The sequence below is a fragment of the Nanorana parkeri genome, unplaced genomic scaffold, assembly GCF_000935625.1.
Source record: "Nanorana parkeri isolate BGI_ZX_2015 unplaced genomic scaffold, ASM93562v1 scaffold59, whole genome shotgun sequence".
Lineage (NCBI taxonomy): Eukaryota > Metazoa > Chordata > Amphibia > Anura > Dicroglossidae > Nanorana > Nanorana parkeri.
In genome coordinates, this window is record NW_017306327.1 from 207,911 (window position 1) to 225,234 (window position 17,324).

General features: G+C 42.6%; 1 protein-coding gene across 1 annotated transcript in view; it reads right to left on the minus strand.

Annotated features, from left to right (window-relative positions):
- The window catches only part of MRPL1 (mitochondrial ribosomal protein L1), a 25,833-nt gene that overhangs the window by 2,794 nt on the left and 5,715 nt on the right, over positions 1 to 17,324 (minus strand). Inside the window, exons 4-7 of the mRNA XM_018576173.1 lie at positions 16,085 to 16,156; positions 10,211 to 10,322; positions 6,119 to 6,219; positions 688 to 769 (exon numbers count right to left, since the gene is read on the minus strand). Coding sequence (XP_018431675.1) covers positions 688 to 769; positions 6,119 to 6,219; positions 10,211 to 10,322; positions 16,085 to 16,156 — 367 coding nt within the window. The remainder of the gene's footprint in view (positions 1 to 687; positions 770 to 6,118; positions 6,220 to 10,210; positions 10,323 to 16,084; positions 16,157 to 17,324) is intronic.

Consider the following 17,324-nt stretch of genomic DNA (forward strand, 5'->3'; position numbering starts at 1 on the left):
GCATACTTACTGATGCTCCACTCTCAATTCTAAACTGCTCCGCCCCACCGGTCACTGGATTCTCCCGCCTGCAGCTCAGTCCCCCCTGCTGGTTGCTGGCAGCATGCTTCCTCCGTGTCCCCTCTGATCCCTGCCGACACACAGGTGGGGAGAGCAGCAGGGATCGAAGGGGACATGCAGGGGAACACATTGCTGGTGCCCAGTGGGAAGGATCGAGTGGCAGACAGGAAATTACAGAGTACCGGAAGTGGCTATGACAGTGCGGCAGTCTTGGGGGGGGAGAGACTGCAGGGCATTCTGGTTTTGAATAAACGTCCGTCATCAGCAGCTTGTGACACCTAGTCACGAACACAAAAGTGTTACGGGGATGTTCGGTTATAAATTCATAGCTGCTGAAGTGACGGTGAGCTTATAGCAGAAGGCTGAATGCAGCTGAAAAAAGGCATTTCAGCTGGCCAGGGTTGTCGATGAAACTCTGGTATTAAACCATGCTGGGGTGTACCTAGGTGGACTAGGTGGCCCACCAGGTTCCCAATAAGGGCAATCCCTCACCGCAGCGGTTGTATGAAATGCGCCTCAAAGCTCCCAAATTGCAGCATGACCCAATGTACCTAAATACAAATCCCAAAAATGTTGGCTATGTATAAAAAGTTCAACACTATGATATAGGTCCTTCATTCTACTCACCAAGGTTCAGTGGCTTGTATTCACAAACATTTTTCAATAGGGCATCCATGTTAGCGATTATCTGTTCAAGAGGCATATCCAACTGGAAGACAAGGTGAAAAATCATCATTCTGCATGTGCACACCAAAGTCATATTCTCATGTACTGTAAGTAGTTAAAAAAAAAATATTTTTAAATGACCTAATACTAAACCTTTTATTTTTTATGTCAAACTCTTGAAATGGTGTGTGTAACTTCAAATTGCTCTTTGTCACAAATAAAATTAAGGGCAGGGCAACCCATGCCCCCTCCTTTTGTTATCATGTTAGGAACCACAATATTTTGGTGTCCCTGAATCGCTGAATAATTCCAAACCAAAATCTGGGATCCTTAAAATATGGCAAAAAGACTGACATTAAAATGCCAGTTTAAGGTCATGTTATTTTTAAAAGAAGAAGAAAAAAAAAGAAAGAAAAAAGAAAAATGTGCACTTTGGATAAACATAGTTGCAGCAATTCATCAATATCATCCATCCTAACGAGTCTGGCATTTAATTGTTCTAGGGCCGCGCTGGCTGCTGGTGTGTGATGACAGGTATTGTGCTGATGTACCGATTGTGGCACATCGCATTGTTGACTTTTTATTTTTTTCTATTTTTGTTAGAACTTTATGAAATGTCACGAGTGACACCACGACTTTCAGAATACAATAGAAAGGCAGGAGGGATTTCTCCATCAATGGTCTTAGCATGGATAGCGAAATCAACTGTATGGGCAGCGTGTTCCCAAGAATGCAGATGTTGATTTCAAAGTTTATCATATATATATCTCTATATATAGAGTATAAAGAGATATATATATAGATATCTGCCGGGGAGCTTCAGGACCTTTCCTCCCTGCTGGAAGATGGAAGAAGCGGACCTCCGCCAACACAGCAAGGCAACCAGCAACAGAGGAGCGGTACACAGAGGAGAGACCATCGACCATAAGGCCGACCGGTCAGGAAGAAAAGGACAAACGTGACGAAGGTTCCTGGACGCTAGGAAACACAAAAAAACTGAGGTATGAGGGGGGTGGGAGGGTATTTAACTGTTTTTTAATTGTGTTTCCTGTTGAAGGAGGAGCCAATCATCTCTCAGGTTGCTGGCCTGGAAGATGATTGGAGAAATATATATATATATAACAGCTAAACAGCTCATGTAAAGACAAACTCCATTAAGTGCAATCATCCTGATATAGTTTTAGAAAAAGCACAACTCTTTCTGTAAAATATATTTTTTATGGAATTACAGTTTCTTTTTAAGCAAGTGTGGACAAGACTTAATTTAGTTGTGTGTGTATGCGTGGGGTCTTTGCTCCCCTCATGCCACCACTGGGTAGGTCTAAATCAGGAATAAAAAATCAGCACTCATCATACAGTATCAGTGTCATCAGTCAGCATGATGTAGCTTCTTTACTATAGGAAAAGCATGAAAACTAGGTAACAATTTTAAAATGGACCTAAACCTAAATTACAAACCAATATGCCTAAAATCAGCCCTGTAATACTTTGGTCTCTTCCAGTTTCAGTGTTACTTCCAGCCCTCGGCTCCAACCTAGGATAGGATATGTGTGCAGGCAGCACTACTGCTCGTCTGACTTTGAGTTAGCAATTAGTAACACTTCTTTCTCATATATATCCCATGCTGACCAGCAGCACTAGGATCAGAGCCAGAACAAGCCCAGAGGCATTATTAAGTAGTATTAACGGGCTGACATAGGCATGATAGATCAGATAGAGAAGAGAGAGTTGAGAATTGGCTAGATTATTTTAACATGTAGGTCTATTTTAACTGTATCTGGTTATTTTGGTCAATCAATAAAATAAAAATGCATTCACACTAATGTCCTACCTTTAAAATGGATCTGCTGAGGTAAGACAGAGACAAACTTTTAGCTGCACGTTCACACCACTTCTTTGTCAATGATAAAATTGTGAGACTGCTGTGAGGAGTCCAGAATCTCACTGTTAGATTTTCTGGACTTGCAGCAGACAAAGTAATAAACAATCACACAAACAATGAGGTAGAGCCCCACGATCAACCACACCAAAGATCCTAACACAATGATGCAGGCTAATCCCCACTCCATGCCGTCACAAACTGGCTCCCCTTCTTCTTCCTTCCTCAGCAAGGGAGACAGGTAAAGGAAGACATACGGGAGGCGAGGCCAAGCAGATTGAGCAAGGTAAGGCAGCCAATGCCAACATACTGCGTTGGCAAAAAAATTCCAGAGTAAAAAAAAAAAAAACCCCACAGACAGCTCAATCTAGAGATTGTGAAACAATGGGAACACATTAAGGCGTTTCCAGTTTGATTAATAACAAAGTGTACCTTAACAGACATTTACAGGTCAACATAATAACAAATGATATTTATAATGTTAATTAATGAACCCTTCTAAAAGTATCCTGCCGCTAACATAAAAAGTAATCAACAAACATGAGGAACAGGTTAGGCAGGAACTCTAGCACTATTAAAATTAGGACATCCTCTGAGACAAACTTCTGGAAAGCCAATAATAAATCATTAACCGTCAATTTCTTAGGAACACTTATACATGTGTTTGCTCATTCAATTATCTAATCAGCCAATGATGTGGCAGCAGTGCAATGCATAACATCATACAGACACAGGTCACACTCATCAAAGCCAGAATGGGAAAAAATGTGATCTCAGTTGTGTGCCAGAAGTGTTACATACAACAGTCTCTAGAGATTACGCAGAATGGTGTGAAAAACAAAAAACATCCATGGAGCGATGATAAGCCTTTGTTGATGAGAGAGGTCAGAGGTAAATGGCCAGATTGGTTTGAGCCAACACAAGGGCTAGGGTAACCACCCTTTACACCTGTGGTGAGTAAAATAATATTTCAGAGTACACAACCCGTTGATAGTTTGAACGTGCCCCAAGACTGGTAAAATGTAACACGGTGTGATGAATCTCAGTTTCTGCTGAAACTAGGGCTGCAACAACTAATAGACTAAATCGTTTATAATCGATTATTGAAAAAGTTGTCAACTTTTTCAATCATCGATTAATCGGCTTCCGATTGGTTGGCCCTGTTGACAGCTACACACACGCTGCGTGCCAGACCCGCCCTCCCACATCCACACGCCGCACCTCCTCCCCGCCTCACGCTCACCGCACACCCACAATCGGCACAGGGACGCGGGGAGAAGGAGGAGCAGGTGTGGGGGGATGACAGCCGGCGATAGACAGGCCCGATCTCAGAAGCGAGTTGCTGGAAGACTGCTCAGGTAAGCCTGCACCCCACATGGTGCTCTATAATGTATTGCTGGGATTTGTATTCCTCTATAGCTGATGGTACATTGTGCTGTACTGTACATTGAGTGGCCAGATTATTATGACCACCACATCAGTACTTCGTTGGGCCACGAGATGACTCCACGAGATGTCTTCGTTGGGCCACCTCGTGACTCCACAAGATGTTGAAAGGTTATGCGAGGAATCTGACACAAAAAGTGTGTCTGCTTGAGGTGGGGTGGGCTGGAAGTATGGCCATAAGGGAGCTCCATCCATATGTGCATTGTTTACAGCTCCCACATTTGCCTTGTAGAGGTGCCTGGACTGATGTCACATTCTGGCTCCTGGCACCTCTACACGGTGTGCAAGAGAGCTGAGGATCCACTCCAGTTCTCATAAGGTAGGGAGACTGGGTGGATCTTAAAAAAAAAAGAAAACAATTATAATTTTTTTGGGAGTGTGCATGTGTGTGTGCGAATGTCTGTGAGTGTGTGAGATTGTGTCTGTGGTTGTGTGTGTCTGTCAGTGCTTTTGAGGGTCCTTTCACACAAGTACAATGTGTTAACCGCTCAGTCCCATGCAATTAATGCACTGTACCACACAATCGCACCTACTGTGTGTTCTGGTGTGGAAGGTGCATTGCGTTGCCATTAATTTGAGTGACACCTCAAATGCACCTCCCACCCACAGGCCAATCGCCTGCACCCAAACGCCCAGTACTGCAAAGCTGTGCATTCCATTGCAGTGCGACGTGGGTCGCAACTTAATGACCAAGGACAAATATTGGTCCTGATGTTACACAGGTTGAGAACCACTGATTTAGAAGATAAAAAAACATAACATTTTCTAGGCCTTGCTTGAACTTGTTAAAAGAGTAGGAAAAGGTTATTAAAGGCATGACAGGGATGATAAGTGTAGGGCTGCAACAACTAATTGACTAAGTCGATTACAATCGATGATGGAAAACGTTGACAATGTTTTCCATCAATTAGTTGGCATTTGATTAGTTGCCCTGCTTGCGGCGTCTCGCACGCTGCTTCTCCTCCCCGACTCACCCAGCTCTCACTGACTGATCCAGTTCAAGGAGGTCCGTCCACATATTCCATATTCAATGTACCCCCCGCCCCCCGGTACATTGCGCTGGGATTTGTATTCTTCTATAGCTGACGGTACAATGCGCTGTATAATGTATTGCTGGGATTTGTATTCCTCTATAGCTGACTGTACAATGCGCTGTATAATGTATTCCTGGGATTTATATTCCTCTATAGCTGACTGTACAATGCGCTGTATAATGTATTCCTGGGATTTATATTCCTCTATAGCTGATGGTACATTGCGCTGTATAATGTATTGCTGGGATTTGTATTCCTCTATAGCTGACTGTACAATGCGCTGTATAATGTATTGCTGGGATTTATATTCCTCTATAGCTGATGGTACATTGCGCTGTATAATGTATTGCTGGGATTTGTATTCCTCTATAGCTGATGGTACAATGCGCTGTATAATGTATTGCTGGTATTTATATTCCTCTATAGCTGATGGTACATTGCGCTGTATAATGTATTGCTGATATTTGTATTCCTCTATAGCTGACTGTACAATGCGCTGTATAATGTATTGCTGGGATTTATATTCCTCTATAGCTGATGGTACATTGCGCTGTATAATGTATTGCTGGGATTTGTATTCCTCTATAGCTGATGGTACAATGCGCTGTATAATGTATTGCTGGGATTTGTATTCCTCCATAGCTGACGGAACATTGCGCTGTATAATGTATTGCTGGGCGCTGTCCTTCCCTCTGGGGGGTGGCTACTTTTGTTCCCCATGGTCCCCATGTGTGCTATAAAGTAGCCACCCCTCCAAGTTTGCTCTCGTGATTGACAGAAATCTGAATACAAACTAGGAGCAAATGTTGATTAATCGAACTTAATAATCAGCTAACAAATCGATTATGAAAATAATCGTTAGCTGCAGCCATAGACAAGTGTAATATTTCTATAAAAGTTAACATGTGTTTTTAATCCGATATTAAGAACAGTAAACTATCCCACAGGAAACAGCTGGTTTATCACACGCAGACAATATTCTTCAGGAAACATGCACTTTGAAATTTGAGCGCCAAAATTTCTGTGGACTTACTGTTGCTATTTTAGTCCGGACAATACACTCCCTTTCTACAATATATTCATAGCTGGCTTCAAACTGCTTAATCATGTTGGCAATGTCATTACCCACAGAACCTACAATAAAACACAAGAGAGGACAATGAAGCTTAAAACAAAAAAAAACTTTAAAAAAAAAGAAAGAAGAAAAGAGGGTGGTTTTGGTTTCATATATGAAAATGCAGATGATGAAGATGTCCAAATTGCAAAAAAATAAACAAAACAATATTAATAAGTACTTAAAACATAATTAATTAGTCACTATAATAGCTCCTGTTGAGTTTTTAACTGGACCCTAAGCTAGCTGAACTACATGCAAATGCTTAGAATCCTCAGGACATGTGGTCCCTGGCTTGGTAGGCATTCCAACTTGATATGCTAGCACACTGGAATACCAAGCAAGCATTAACCCCTTGCCACCCGCCCATCGTAAAAACACGAGCAGGCAGCGGGTGCTTCCCGGTGGGTGGACGTACATTTACGTGATTTGTTTTCTGTTCGCGGGCACCCAAAAAGTTTTAAGTTCCCCGCCCCCGCGTGCACACACTTATAAACGTAAATACGTGCGAAAAAAACGATTATGTCACACGTTACATATCTCTGCGAACGTCGCAACGAGAGCAATAATTTTATAATATAATAATATAACAATATAAACCACTGATAACCCTAAACTGATGAGCGGTAAAAGTTTTTAAAGCGTGACCTATGGCTAATTTTAGGCATAGAATTGTTTTGCAATTTTGCGGACGCACGCAATTTTAAAACTTGACATTTGGTGTCTATTTACCCGACGTGACCTCATCTTTTATGTTTCACCAAAAAGTTGGGTGCTGATTAATGTTTTATAACATAACGTAGGGAAAAAACAGTTTTGGTTTTTTTTCCAAAAGTTTTTTTTTTTTTTTCATTATATTGTACAAAATGAAAACCCCAGTGGTGATTAAATACCACCAAAAGAAAGCTCTATGTGTCCCCAAAATATGGTATAAAAGTATATTCAGTACAGCATTGCATGGCATAATAAATGTCAGTCAAAGTACCGCAGCGCTGAATACTGAAAAATGGCCTGGACAGGAAGGGGGTTGTTAAAGAGAGCACTGTATTAACTGCCAATCACATACCTGGTTTAGTAGGCCCATCCCATAATGGGGAATCCAAGAATCAATAAACAAATCTATATTGCCAGTGATTATCAGAGTCCCTCATTGAATTACTTTTAACTAGGGATGCACCAATACCGATACTAGTATTAGTGCCGATACTGGTACTCGTGAAAATGCCCCGATACTAAATGCAGATACGGGCCTTTAATTGTTTTATGGATTTGGTTGCCATAAGGGTCCCGTGCTTGCTGGGGAGATCACAGCGCCTGTATACAGGGCCGGCCTGCACATCTCCCACCTCCTGAGATGAACACCAGCACTGACTGCTGGACCAGCCAGGAGAGGCACCCAGACACCGACACCATGTACCTCTGAGGAAGTTAAAACTTAATTATCTGACTGCAGAGCATGCCTCCTCACCCCAGCCATAGTACGATACCTGACTGCAGAGCATTCCTCCTCACTCCAGCCATGGTACATTATCTGACTGCAGAGCATTCCTCGCCATCCCAGCCACAGTCCCATATTATCCGACTGCAGAATATTCCTCCTCATCCCAGCCATGGTACCTTGTTATCTGACTGCAGAGTGTTCCTCCCCATCCCAATCATGGTATTTGAATGCAAAGATTTGTAGTCCTTTATAGCTGGTGGTATTCTGAATTTCTGTATAATGTATTGCTGAGATTTGTAGTCCCTGTACAGCCAGTCAGTGGTAGAATTACTAGGGGCGAAGCATTTGCAGCTGGGACCGGGCCCTGGCGCTCCAACAGTGTCCTAACCATTAGTCTGTATTGTTTTAGAAAAACTGTCACATGACACTTAAAAAAAGTTATCGGTAATTGGTATCGGCGAGTTCTTGAGGAAAAGTATTGGTACTTGTACTCGGTCTGGAAAAAATGACATTGCATCCCTACTTTTTTTTTTAACATTTCGGTTGGGGTTCATGTCAATGGCATTCTAGGCGTCTTCCATTCAAACACAACTAGCTGTGTTTGGAAGGAAAATGCAGTGTTTGACACAAAAAGGTTCTGTTTGACTTGCCTGCAGTTCAAATGCATCTTGATGGAGTATGCTGTGTCCAAAGAGCAACACAAAGCAGGACAAACGCAGCCTCTGACCTCTCGCGTGTACTGCTCAATTAAAGTGAAATCGGTTTTGGTGACCTGCGCAGGAAAACAACGTCTACCGACATGAGCCTACAAGCATTTTGCACCTTCAGATGAGGTGGCAAACTGCTGTGAACTAGATTTACTCTTATACAACCTCCTAACATTTTGCTAAGAATCGAATCTTATAGTTTTATTCAGTAGTTTTATATACCGTAAATGACATGAGTTTTCCAAGAAACCAAACTTTAAACCATTGCTGCAATTCAGGTAATTTATTAATGATTGCACTGGTCTGTTTTCTCATTTCTCAAGCCTTTTTCATTCTTCATAATATTAGCCTTTGTTCTAGTCCGCTACATGAAATGGCAATGAAGAACCATTTGTCTAGGTCATTGCAAGGGGAATCTTCACTCCGCTCACGCTTCGATTTCTTAGAAAGCATGTTGTCATGCTATGCCCTCCAGGGACAACATTACCAAATCAAAGTCTTCTAAATCTTCTTCAGTTATTGCTCACAGCCATGTCCATGCTAATTTTCCTGAAGGTCACCTTGGCCATTTACTTTCAGCCCACTCTGCAATGTCTCAGACACACCTTACCAGAGGTAGTTGGTCCTTTAACTACCTGCAGCATCTGCTACCTGACATTCTGTGTTACCACCTGAGGTAAAACAGTGTCCTTCATTTTTATGGGCACCACACTACACAATAAGCAAAATGATAATCTACTGGAGAGTGTATCAGTATACCTCCACCAAGTAGAAATATTAGTGCGTAGCTCTTACGAAAGTGTAATAGGACAATTTTGCTTGTATGACTGATTACAGTAATCAGCAATCACATCAACGAGGTCCACTGATCTGCACAAGCTGTTGGTTCTCTGTATGATCTGAAAAGTGGCCACTTGGTCATCCACAGTAAACCTGTGCCCAGACTATACGCACTACACATATACTCTAAAACAAGCCCTGATTCACCTCTGTAGCTAACGGCATTGTAAACATATAATCCTTAAATTGCACAACAGAGACACTGAAATCTAACTCCTTTTTGTATTACTTTCAAGTGCAACAAAATCTTGGCAGCCTTCTATGTAGACACAGTATGTGTATCAAAACTGTTAGAAAATGAATGGAACCTCTCTTAGTTGAGATCTTTGACAGGGTACTTTCTGATTTTATTGGCTCCTACCTTGTAGTGTCCAATGCTAGAAAAACAGGAGCTGAACATACTGTATGTCTATTCAGGAGATAGTCTGCTTTTAAAAAAGAGAATGGGGTAAGTGTTTTCCCCATAGTTCTCTTAAGGGTCATGGGAGGACATATACTAGCGTCCTCCTGTGACCCAAAGCTCAGTATATCGCGAGCTACAGCTCGCGGTATACTGAGGCCAACACAGCTGGGACGGATCCCAACATTACTGTCGAGATCCACCCAGCTGCGTGAGTGACAGCTGGCTCTGCCTATCTAGAGGCAGAGCCAGCTGTGCCCGCCCCCTCCCTGTATATTCCTCCAGACAGAGCCGTAAGTGACAGTCACTGCTCTCTGCAGGGAGATGATCGAGAAGTGAGCAAGCGACGGTATGCGTTTGCTCACTTCCCGATCTATTGAGCCGACGTGTGACAGTTTCATTGTCACAAGTCGGTTTGAACTATGAGGCTGAGTGATTTTCACTCACCTCATAGTTCTCCTTTAACGTACCTTGTCTATTAGAAGGAGGAACTATAATCGAGCATCTCCGTATCCCATTTGCAATCAAAAACAAGGAACTGACAAGACTACAAAATTCCCTGCCTATAGCCATGCTCTATTTACAAAGATCATAAGCGTACCAAGACTTGCTCATTTCCATACCTCTTTTGTTCTTTGGAAATTTCTTCCTTAGTTTGTTTTTTAGAATAGTCAGTTTTGAAGCAATTTCAGGTGTTGCTATATAGAAATCCGCTTGCACTACATCATTCAGAATCTGCAATTACAAAATTCTATTAGTTTTGCATTTTATTTAACTGAGAAATATAGATAAAGTTTAAAGAGACCCTGTCACCTCCTCATACTTTTTTTATTTGACCACAGCTGAGAGAAGTGCCACAAAAATATTAAGTCTTTTCTTCATCAAAAATATTTTCTCTAGGTTCAGTTACAGTTGCTGTTTTACTGCTCCAGAGATCCACAATTCTGGGAGTGTAGGGCCATTCCGGCTCTTTGCTGCTCATATCCCCAGGTCCCAAAAAACAAAGTCCTTTCTCAGTTCCCAGGGACTGTGTGCAGCAGTGCACGTCCGTGTTATGCACTTCTGCATTTGGCAAAGTTATTATGCAGCATTGCTATCAGCTGAGGTCACAAAGCTGAGTAACAACATAGGCAAGAAAGACAAATTTACTGTAAATATGTGGGATCACTGTGCCACATTACTTGATTGAGAGGTCTGTAGCTGCTGGGGCCACTGATATCAAGGACAAGATGCAGAAGCAAACAGACTTGGGGAAATTTATCAAAGCAATTGCAACAGTTTTAGCTTCTTAGATAATTTTTTTTATCTGCAAATCTTTTTAGCAGCTCCTTTTTTGCGCCTGTTTTGACCAGAGCGTGCACTATTTTCTCGATTGCACCTGTTTTGCAAAAGTTTGCAAATGTTTGCATCTGCGCTTGTCCTGCGGCTGTCTGAAACTGGCGCATCACCTAACAAAACAATCGCAACTTAAGAATTCCCCATGACCTCTTCTTGAAAAAGCGACAGTTATGCTTTTTGCCTGGAGTTGCAAACCTTCTTTCCTGGAGTCTATTTAATCTCATTTATGAACATTACACTAGCAACATAAATCTGGTGCAAATATATCCCATGTGACCATATGCGAGTTCAAACACTTGCAATTGCTATGATAAATTACCCTCAGTGTGTTTTATAATATTTAATTTTAAGGCAACACATATGTGCAGGTATTTGGGATAACCTAAAGTAGTATTAAGGTCTGGTCGTTTTTCACCTTAATGCCATCAAAGAGGGAAGGGCGGTGGCCTGCCACAGGGCTGTGTGTGTCTATGGACGCACACAACCACGAGCGCGCACGTGTGCCTCCATTAGAATGATGGTGGCTCCCGTGCAGGTGGCGGGGGAAGAGTGCTGCGGGGACCCACTAGAGAGCGAGGAATAAAAAACTTTTAAAAGAAAAAAAGCAACGGCCTTCAGCAAAGGAAGGTCTCCTTAAAGAAGACATTTAAAAAAAATTAGGCTTTAATATCACTTTAAAGATGCCGGAGAAACTGAGAATCAGGTGCAAACTGCTGCTGGGGACAAGGTCTGTTTAAAAGCACAAACTGCAATTTGCCTAAAATTCTAAAAGTATACGAACAAGTATACTAACAACCAGAACTCTAGACAACTGCATAAACCTCTATTCATCTCTTTAAAAAAAACGGTCAGACTTTTTAAACTCCAATATGCGTTAAGATCGGTCATTTTATTTATGATCCTCTATACAACAAAATGTTCACATTGACCTATGGGCAACTTTAAAAGCCTTATAAAAGCATATGATGTAAACAGTGTTAAAATGGTGAATGCAAACGCAATAATAATCCAACCAATGCATTACAATTCTCATATCTGAATCACAATTTTGGGGGGATTTGAACCACTTGATTTTTGAATTGCTAAAATGTTTTTGAATGTTAAAATCTGAACACACACTGGCAGGGTTATGCACAAAAGGGTAAAGAGTTTGGAGAAGGCAGGAGAAGTGAACACTCCAGTTCAGCTATGTTATCCTAGATTGTTTACTTCTCCAGCCTTCTCCAAACTCTGCACCATTTTGTGAATAACTCTGTGTATATTTTCTAAAAGCAGAGGCCCTGTAGAAAAAAAAGTATTAGCTGCAATTGTGTTTGTCACATGATATTTGCACAAAAGTTTACCAAATTGATACTTTTAGAAAAAAAAAACACTAAAATTAATTATACCCATCTTCTTTTGGTAGAATATAAAATACAGGGTCATGTCAGGTAAATAGATACCAAACATGTCAAGCCTTAAAATTGCGCATGCCCTGGCAATAGTGAGAAAATATGGTACTCAAAATTTTCCATAGGTGCTGCTTTAAAAGCCTTTACTGCTCATCAATTTAGAGTTAAAGGAGAACTATGAGGTGAGTGCTTTTCACTCACCTCATAGTTCTAGCCGACCTGTGACAATGAAACTGTCACAGGTCGGCTCAGTAGATCGGGAGGTGAGCGCACACATACCGGCGTTCGCTCACCTCTCGATCCTGTCACGCCTCTCTGCCGTGACAGGGGAGGGGCTGGATACCCCGCTCCGATCCGCCAGCGCTGACTGGTGGATCGGACGGGGGAGGGTACAGCTGGCTCTGCCTCTAGATAGGCAGAGCCAGCTGTCAGTCACGCAGCTGGGCGGATCCAGGCACAATTGTCGGGATCCGCTTCAGCTGCGCCGTCTCAGTATACTGCGAGCAGCAGCTCGCGGTATACTGAGCCTAGGGTGACGGGAGGACGCTAGTTTGTGTCCTCCCGTTACCCTAAGGGGAACTATGGGGAAAAGACTTAACCCCATAGTTCTCCTTTAACAGCAAATCATGGCCCTAAAAGTTTTACTCTCGGACGTTCATGGCGATACCCAACATGTGTGGCACAACTGATGTTTGCATACACATGCATGTCCTACACATGTAGATGGAGAGGGAAGTGACAGGGTTGCTTCTAATTTTTTCTTTACTTTTTAATGTATTTTTTTCTTTTTCACTAAAAGGAGAACTATGAGGGCAGTGCTTTTCCCCATAGTTCTCCTAAGGGTCACGGGAGGACATAAACCAGTGTCCTCCCATGACCCAAAGCTCAGTATATCGCGAGCTACAGCTTGCGGTATACTGAGACCGTCGCAGCCGGGACAGATCCCGACATTACTGTCGAGATCCACCCAGCTGCGTGAGTGACAGCTGGCTCTGCCTATCTAGAGGCAGAGCCAGCTGTGCCCGCCCCCTCCCCCGTCTGTTCCGCCAGTCAGCGCTGGAGGATCGGAGCGGGGAGGGAATCCCTACAGGGAGCCGTGAGTAACCGTCACGGCTCTCTGCAGGGACATGATCGAGAAGTGAGCGAGCGACGGTATGTGTTCGCTCACTTCCCGATCTATTGAGCCAACGCGTGACAGTTTCATTGTCACACGTCGGATTGAATTATGAGGTTGAGTGAAAATCACTCACCTCATAGTTCTCCTTTAACTTTACTGCTATCACAAGGGGGCTAACGAGCCCCTATGTGATTGCATTGGCATGTGACAGGTTCTCTTTATGGAGATATTAGTGGTCTATGAGACCCCTGATATCTCCCCTGCCCTCCAATGCAGACGATCAAGCACAGGACTGTACTTGTTTGGCTGTTTCAGCCAGGCTTGTACCAGCACCTTTACAAGCTGGTACAAGTGATTGGGCATCTCTACAGCCGTCTAGATCACTTGTAATTTAAAGCCCTCCACCTGCTCTAAAAAAAATGCAGCGATCACAGCTGCAGCAGCAACAGCCATGATCTTAATATAACCACTTCAAGATGAGGCTGCACAAGTATGTCCTATGGTCTCCAGGTGATTAATAAAGTGTGGATTTTATTTAGCGATAATGCATTATAAGTTTGTTTTCTTATGTCTGTCTGTGGTTCAACTACTGATAATTTACAAGGTGAAAGCCTTGTCATTATGCTTGTGAATAATGTAGAGAGATCTCTAAGCATTTGATGAGTGTTTATTTCTGAAGGCAGGCGGAGAGCACAGGGGCAGCACAAGAATTTGATATTCTTTACTGTGGTGGTGAACTGTTATAAGGCATTTGAAGATTTTCTGGAAATAGAAACTTTTTTTTTACCTTTTGCAATTTAGAAACGTAAGAATCGTATTACTGTAATGTGTTTGCAGTCAACATTTTAGGGCTATTTACACCATTTTTAAAAATATAAACTATTGCCTGCGTCATGGATCCCGGGAGCTATTGTTTTGGCAGTGCCTCCTTTGCACCACCCTACTCCCTCTCCCGGTATCCATTCCGTGGTGTGCTCTAAGCTGTCGTTGTATGCATTACTGTCCCCACCGCCCCAGGCACTTGCTTGTCACCTCGGTCTTCCTGCCTTGTTTGAGCTTGGGGAGGGCCGAGCTGGCGACCAATGTCCTACCCTTCTTTCCCCCTCCTCCTTATCATATCTTCTGTATGGTGCCCATCAAGCTCCTGATTAGGGAATTCCCTGCCCGGGTGGTTCCCTGTGCCTCCTTCCTGGTTCTCTGTACCGGTAGTCTCCGGCCTTGAACCCTTGTATAGTGTACCGGCTGGTACACTAACTAGCATTCCCTCTTCCACCTTCCTCTCCACTGCGCCCTCATACCTCCTCATCCCTTCCTTTCCTCCTCTCCTTCTCCTCCCTCCCGTCCCCACCCGCCCTTCTCCCTGATCCCTCTTTCCCGCGTGTGTCTTGTTGTCAAAAGTCTCTCCCTCCTTCTCTACTTCCATGCCCTCTTCCTTTAACCCCTCTGTTGCTCTCCCTACACCGATCTGTGCTGTTTGACGTCCCCCGTACCATCTGCACCGGATGTCTCAGTGTAGGGGACCGTATACCTCCTTGCTCTCTACTCCATTATACCCAAGGTCCGGACCTGATAAGCCCCCCCTATGATGCTCCTTTTCATGTCATCTTAGGTCCTACCCACTATAACTGGACAGCACTACCCTCTTTATACGCCTATAATGATCTTTGGCGCTTGTTTCGTTGATTGGTTTTACAGTTTGCAGGGCGCTGCACAATGTTATGACTGCATACTTTCAATTTGTGTTCCTTGTTGCGGGGCTTGCATGCCCTATTTCTGTTCTCTTATTGATTGTAACCTTTATGTGAAAACAAAAATTATAAAAAAACAAATAAAACCTTTGTGAAAGAAAAATATAAACTATTGTCACAGCATCTAGGTACATTGCATTTTATAAAAGGTTCAATTCTGATAGCATGGTGAAGGAAAGTACAGCATGGACAAAATTAGAGATGCCCCGATACCAAGTACCGTTCTTGGTACAAGTACAGATACTTTGAGCTCCAGGACTAGACTAGAGAAAAATTCAAAAGTTAGGAGGCATCTGTCATTTGTAAGAAGCATACGGAGCTCCTGGGATTTGTACATCTGTTTTAATGTATGATTCTTTTTTTTGAAATATTAATAAAGGGATGCACAGATACCAGTTTTCCAAGTACAAGTACTGATACTTGCCCAAGTACTTACAGAAGCAAGTACTGATACATTTTTGTTTATTGTCATGTGACAGTTTTTCTAGAACAATATCAACTTAATGAATTTAGGACAGTGGTGGAGCGCCACAGCTAGGTCCCAGCTGCAACCGTTGCAACCCTGGTAGTGAACATGCCAAGTATCGGCATTGGTACTCGAAAAGTATCAGTGCATCCCTAGACAAAATCCTGACATGTCACAATATACAGCGATGGTTTCAGTTTTCCTGGAATCCTCCTTTTTATTTCCACAGGATCTGTGAGAGCATTTGGTCTTTCTTCTTTCATATGGTAAATCAGACTGTGAAATTTGCTAAGTATGAAAAAGACAACTGGTAAAGACTCAGTGTGCTTCTTGATCATTGGTGTTATTACTTTGATCATTTAATTGAAGAAGTATCCTGCTAGTATATCTCAGTTTTGCACATATGGCAGCAATGAATCTGAGCTTAAAAATAATACCTCAGGGATGAGTTCAGTCCCTCCAACAACTGCAGCCCCACTGTTTTTTGCAAGCTCAATTTCTTCTGCGTTCTGTAAAGGTAAGAGACAAAAAAAATATACAATTCAGATGTCAATTCCTAATCAGTATTTGTGTGTCGTCACTGAAATATTTTCTTTCCTTTTATAACCCTGTCATTCCAAATACTGGCAGAGAGCAGATGTAAGGAATTCCTTCTCTTCTTCAGATTCCACATACCTTACTAATGCTAACATTCACTCAGCAACAACTTCCCAGGACCAAATAGCATGCAGCAGCTGTGCTCTACTACTGATTCCAAACCACAGCACACCCTACATGCCCTCAATGAGTAATAAGTAAAACTCTTCTTTATGCATGGTTGAGCTTTTTTCACCCACTTCAAAGGCTGAGTCAGCACATAAGGCACATATAAGTTTTTGAATGGCATAACTCTCTGGGATGGTGATGAGATATCACTGCACAAGGGGCAGATCAGAAAATGCTGATGATGTGTGCAAGAATATGGATTATTCTGCTTACCCACATTTACTAAAAACAGAAACACAGCAATAGCAGGGAACAAGTGATACCAATCAGTGAACTGCTAATGCTTTTTAGCGATGAACTGGAAAGTTCACTCTTTTTACTTGAGAACTCGAGTTCTCCAATCCACTCCAGCAAGCTTTTATAGAGCTCTACGCATGTGCTATATGCGTGTCTGCCTATTGTGGCCTGTGATGTGTAACTTCTTTTCTCTGACTGCTGTATCAATACCAGATTCAAAATCTGATTAAAGACTTTTTAGTACTGACACTTTGATAGAAAAGGCTTGTTGAACTGAAAGGCAATCTGCCACGAGAGAAACAAGGATGCTGCCACTGCTGACCAATATGACTTCTTCCATGAATGCTTCAAGATTTCAAGACAAAAGTTACATTTTTCAGGGTACTACTTAAGTGCAATTAACATTTTTAGATGCCCCCTATAGTACAGCAAATCTTCACTTTTTGAGTTAAGGTCCACTTTAAATCACCAACCTGTAACAAGTGTTCAACTCCTGACTCCTGTCCTGGGTCAGTGAATAAGAACCCATTTGAGCTAGTGGATAAGCATAACAGCCAGGCACGTACGAGTCTGAGATGGAATTGTGCAGTGGCAGCAGTGGCGTAACCAGAGTTATGGGCGCCCGGGGCAGAACATTTTTTTCGCCCCCCCCCCCCCCCTCTTTATAAACAATCC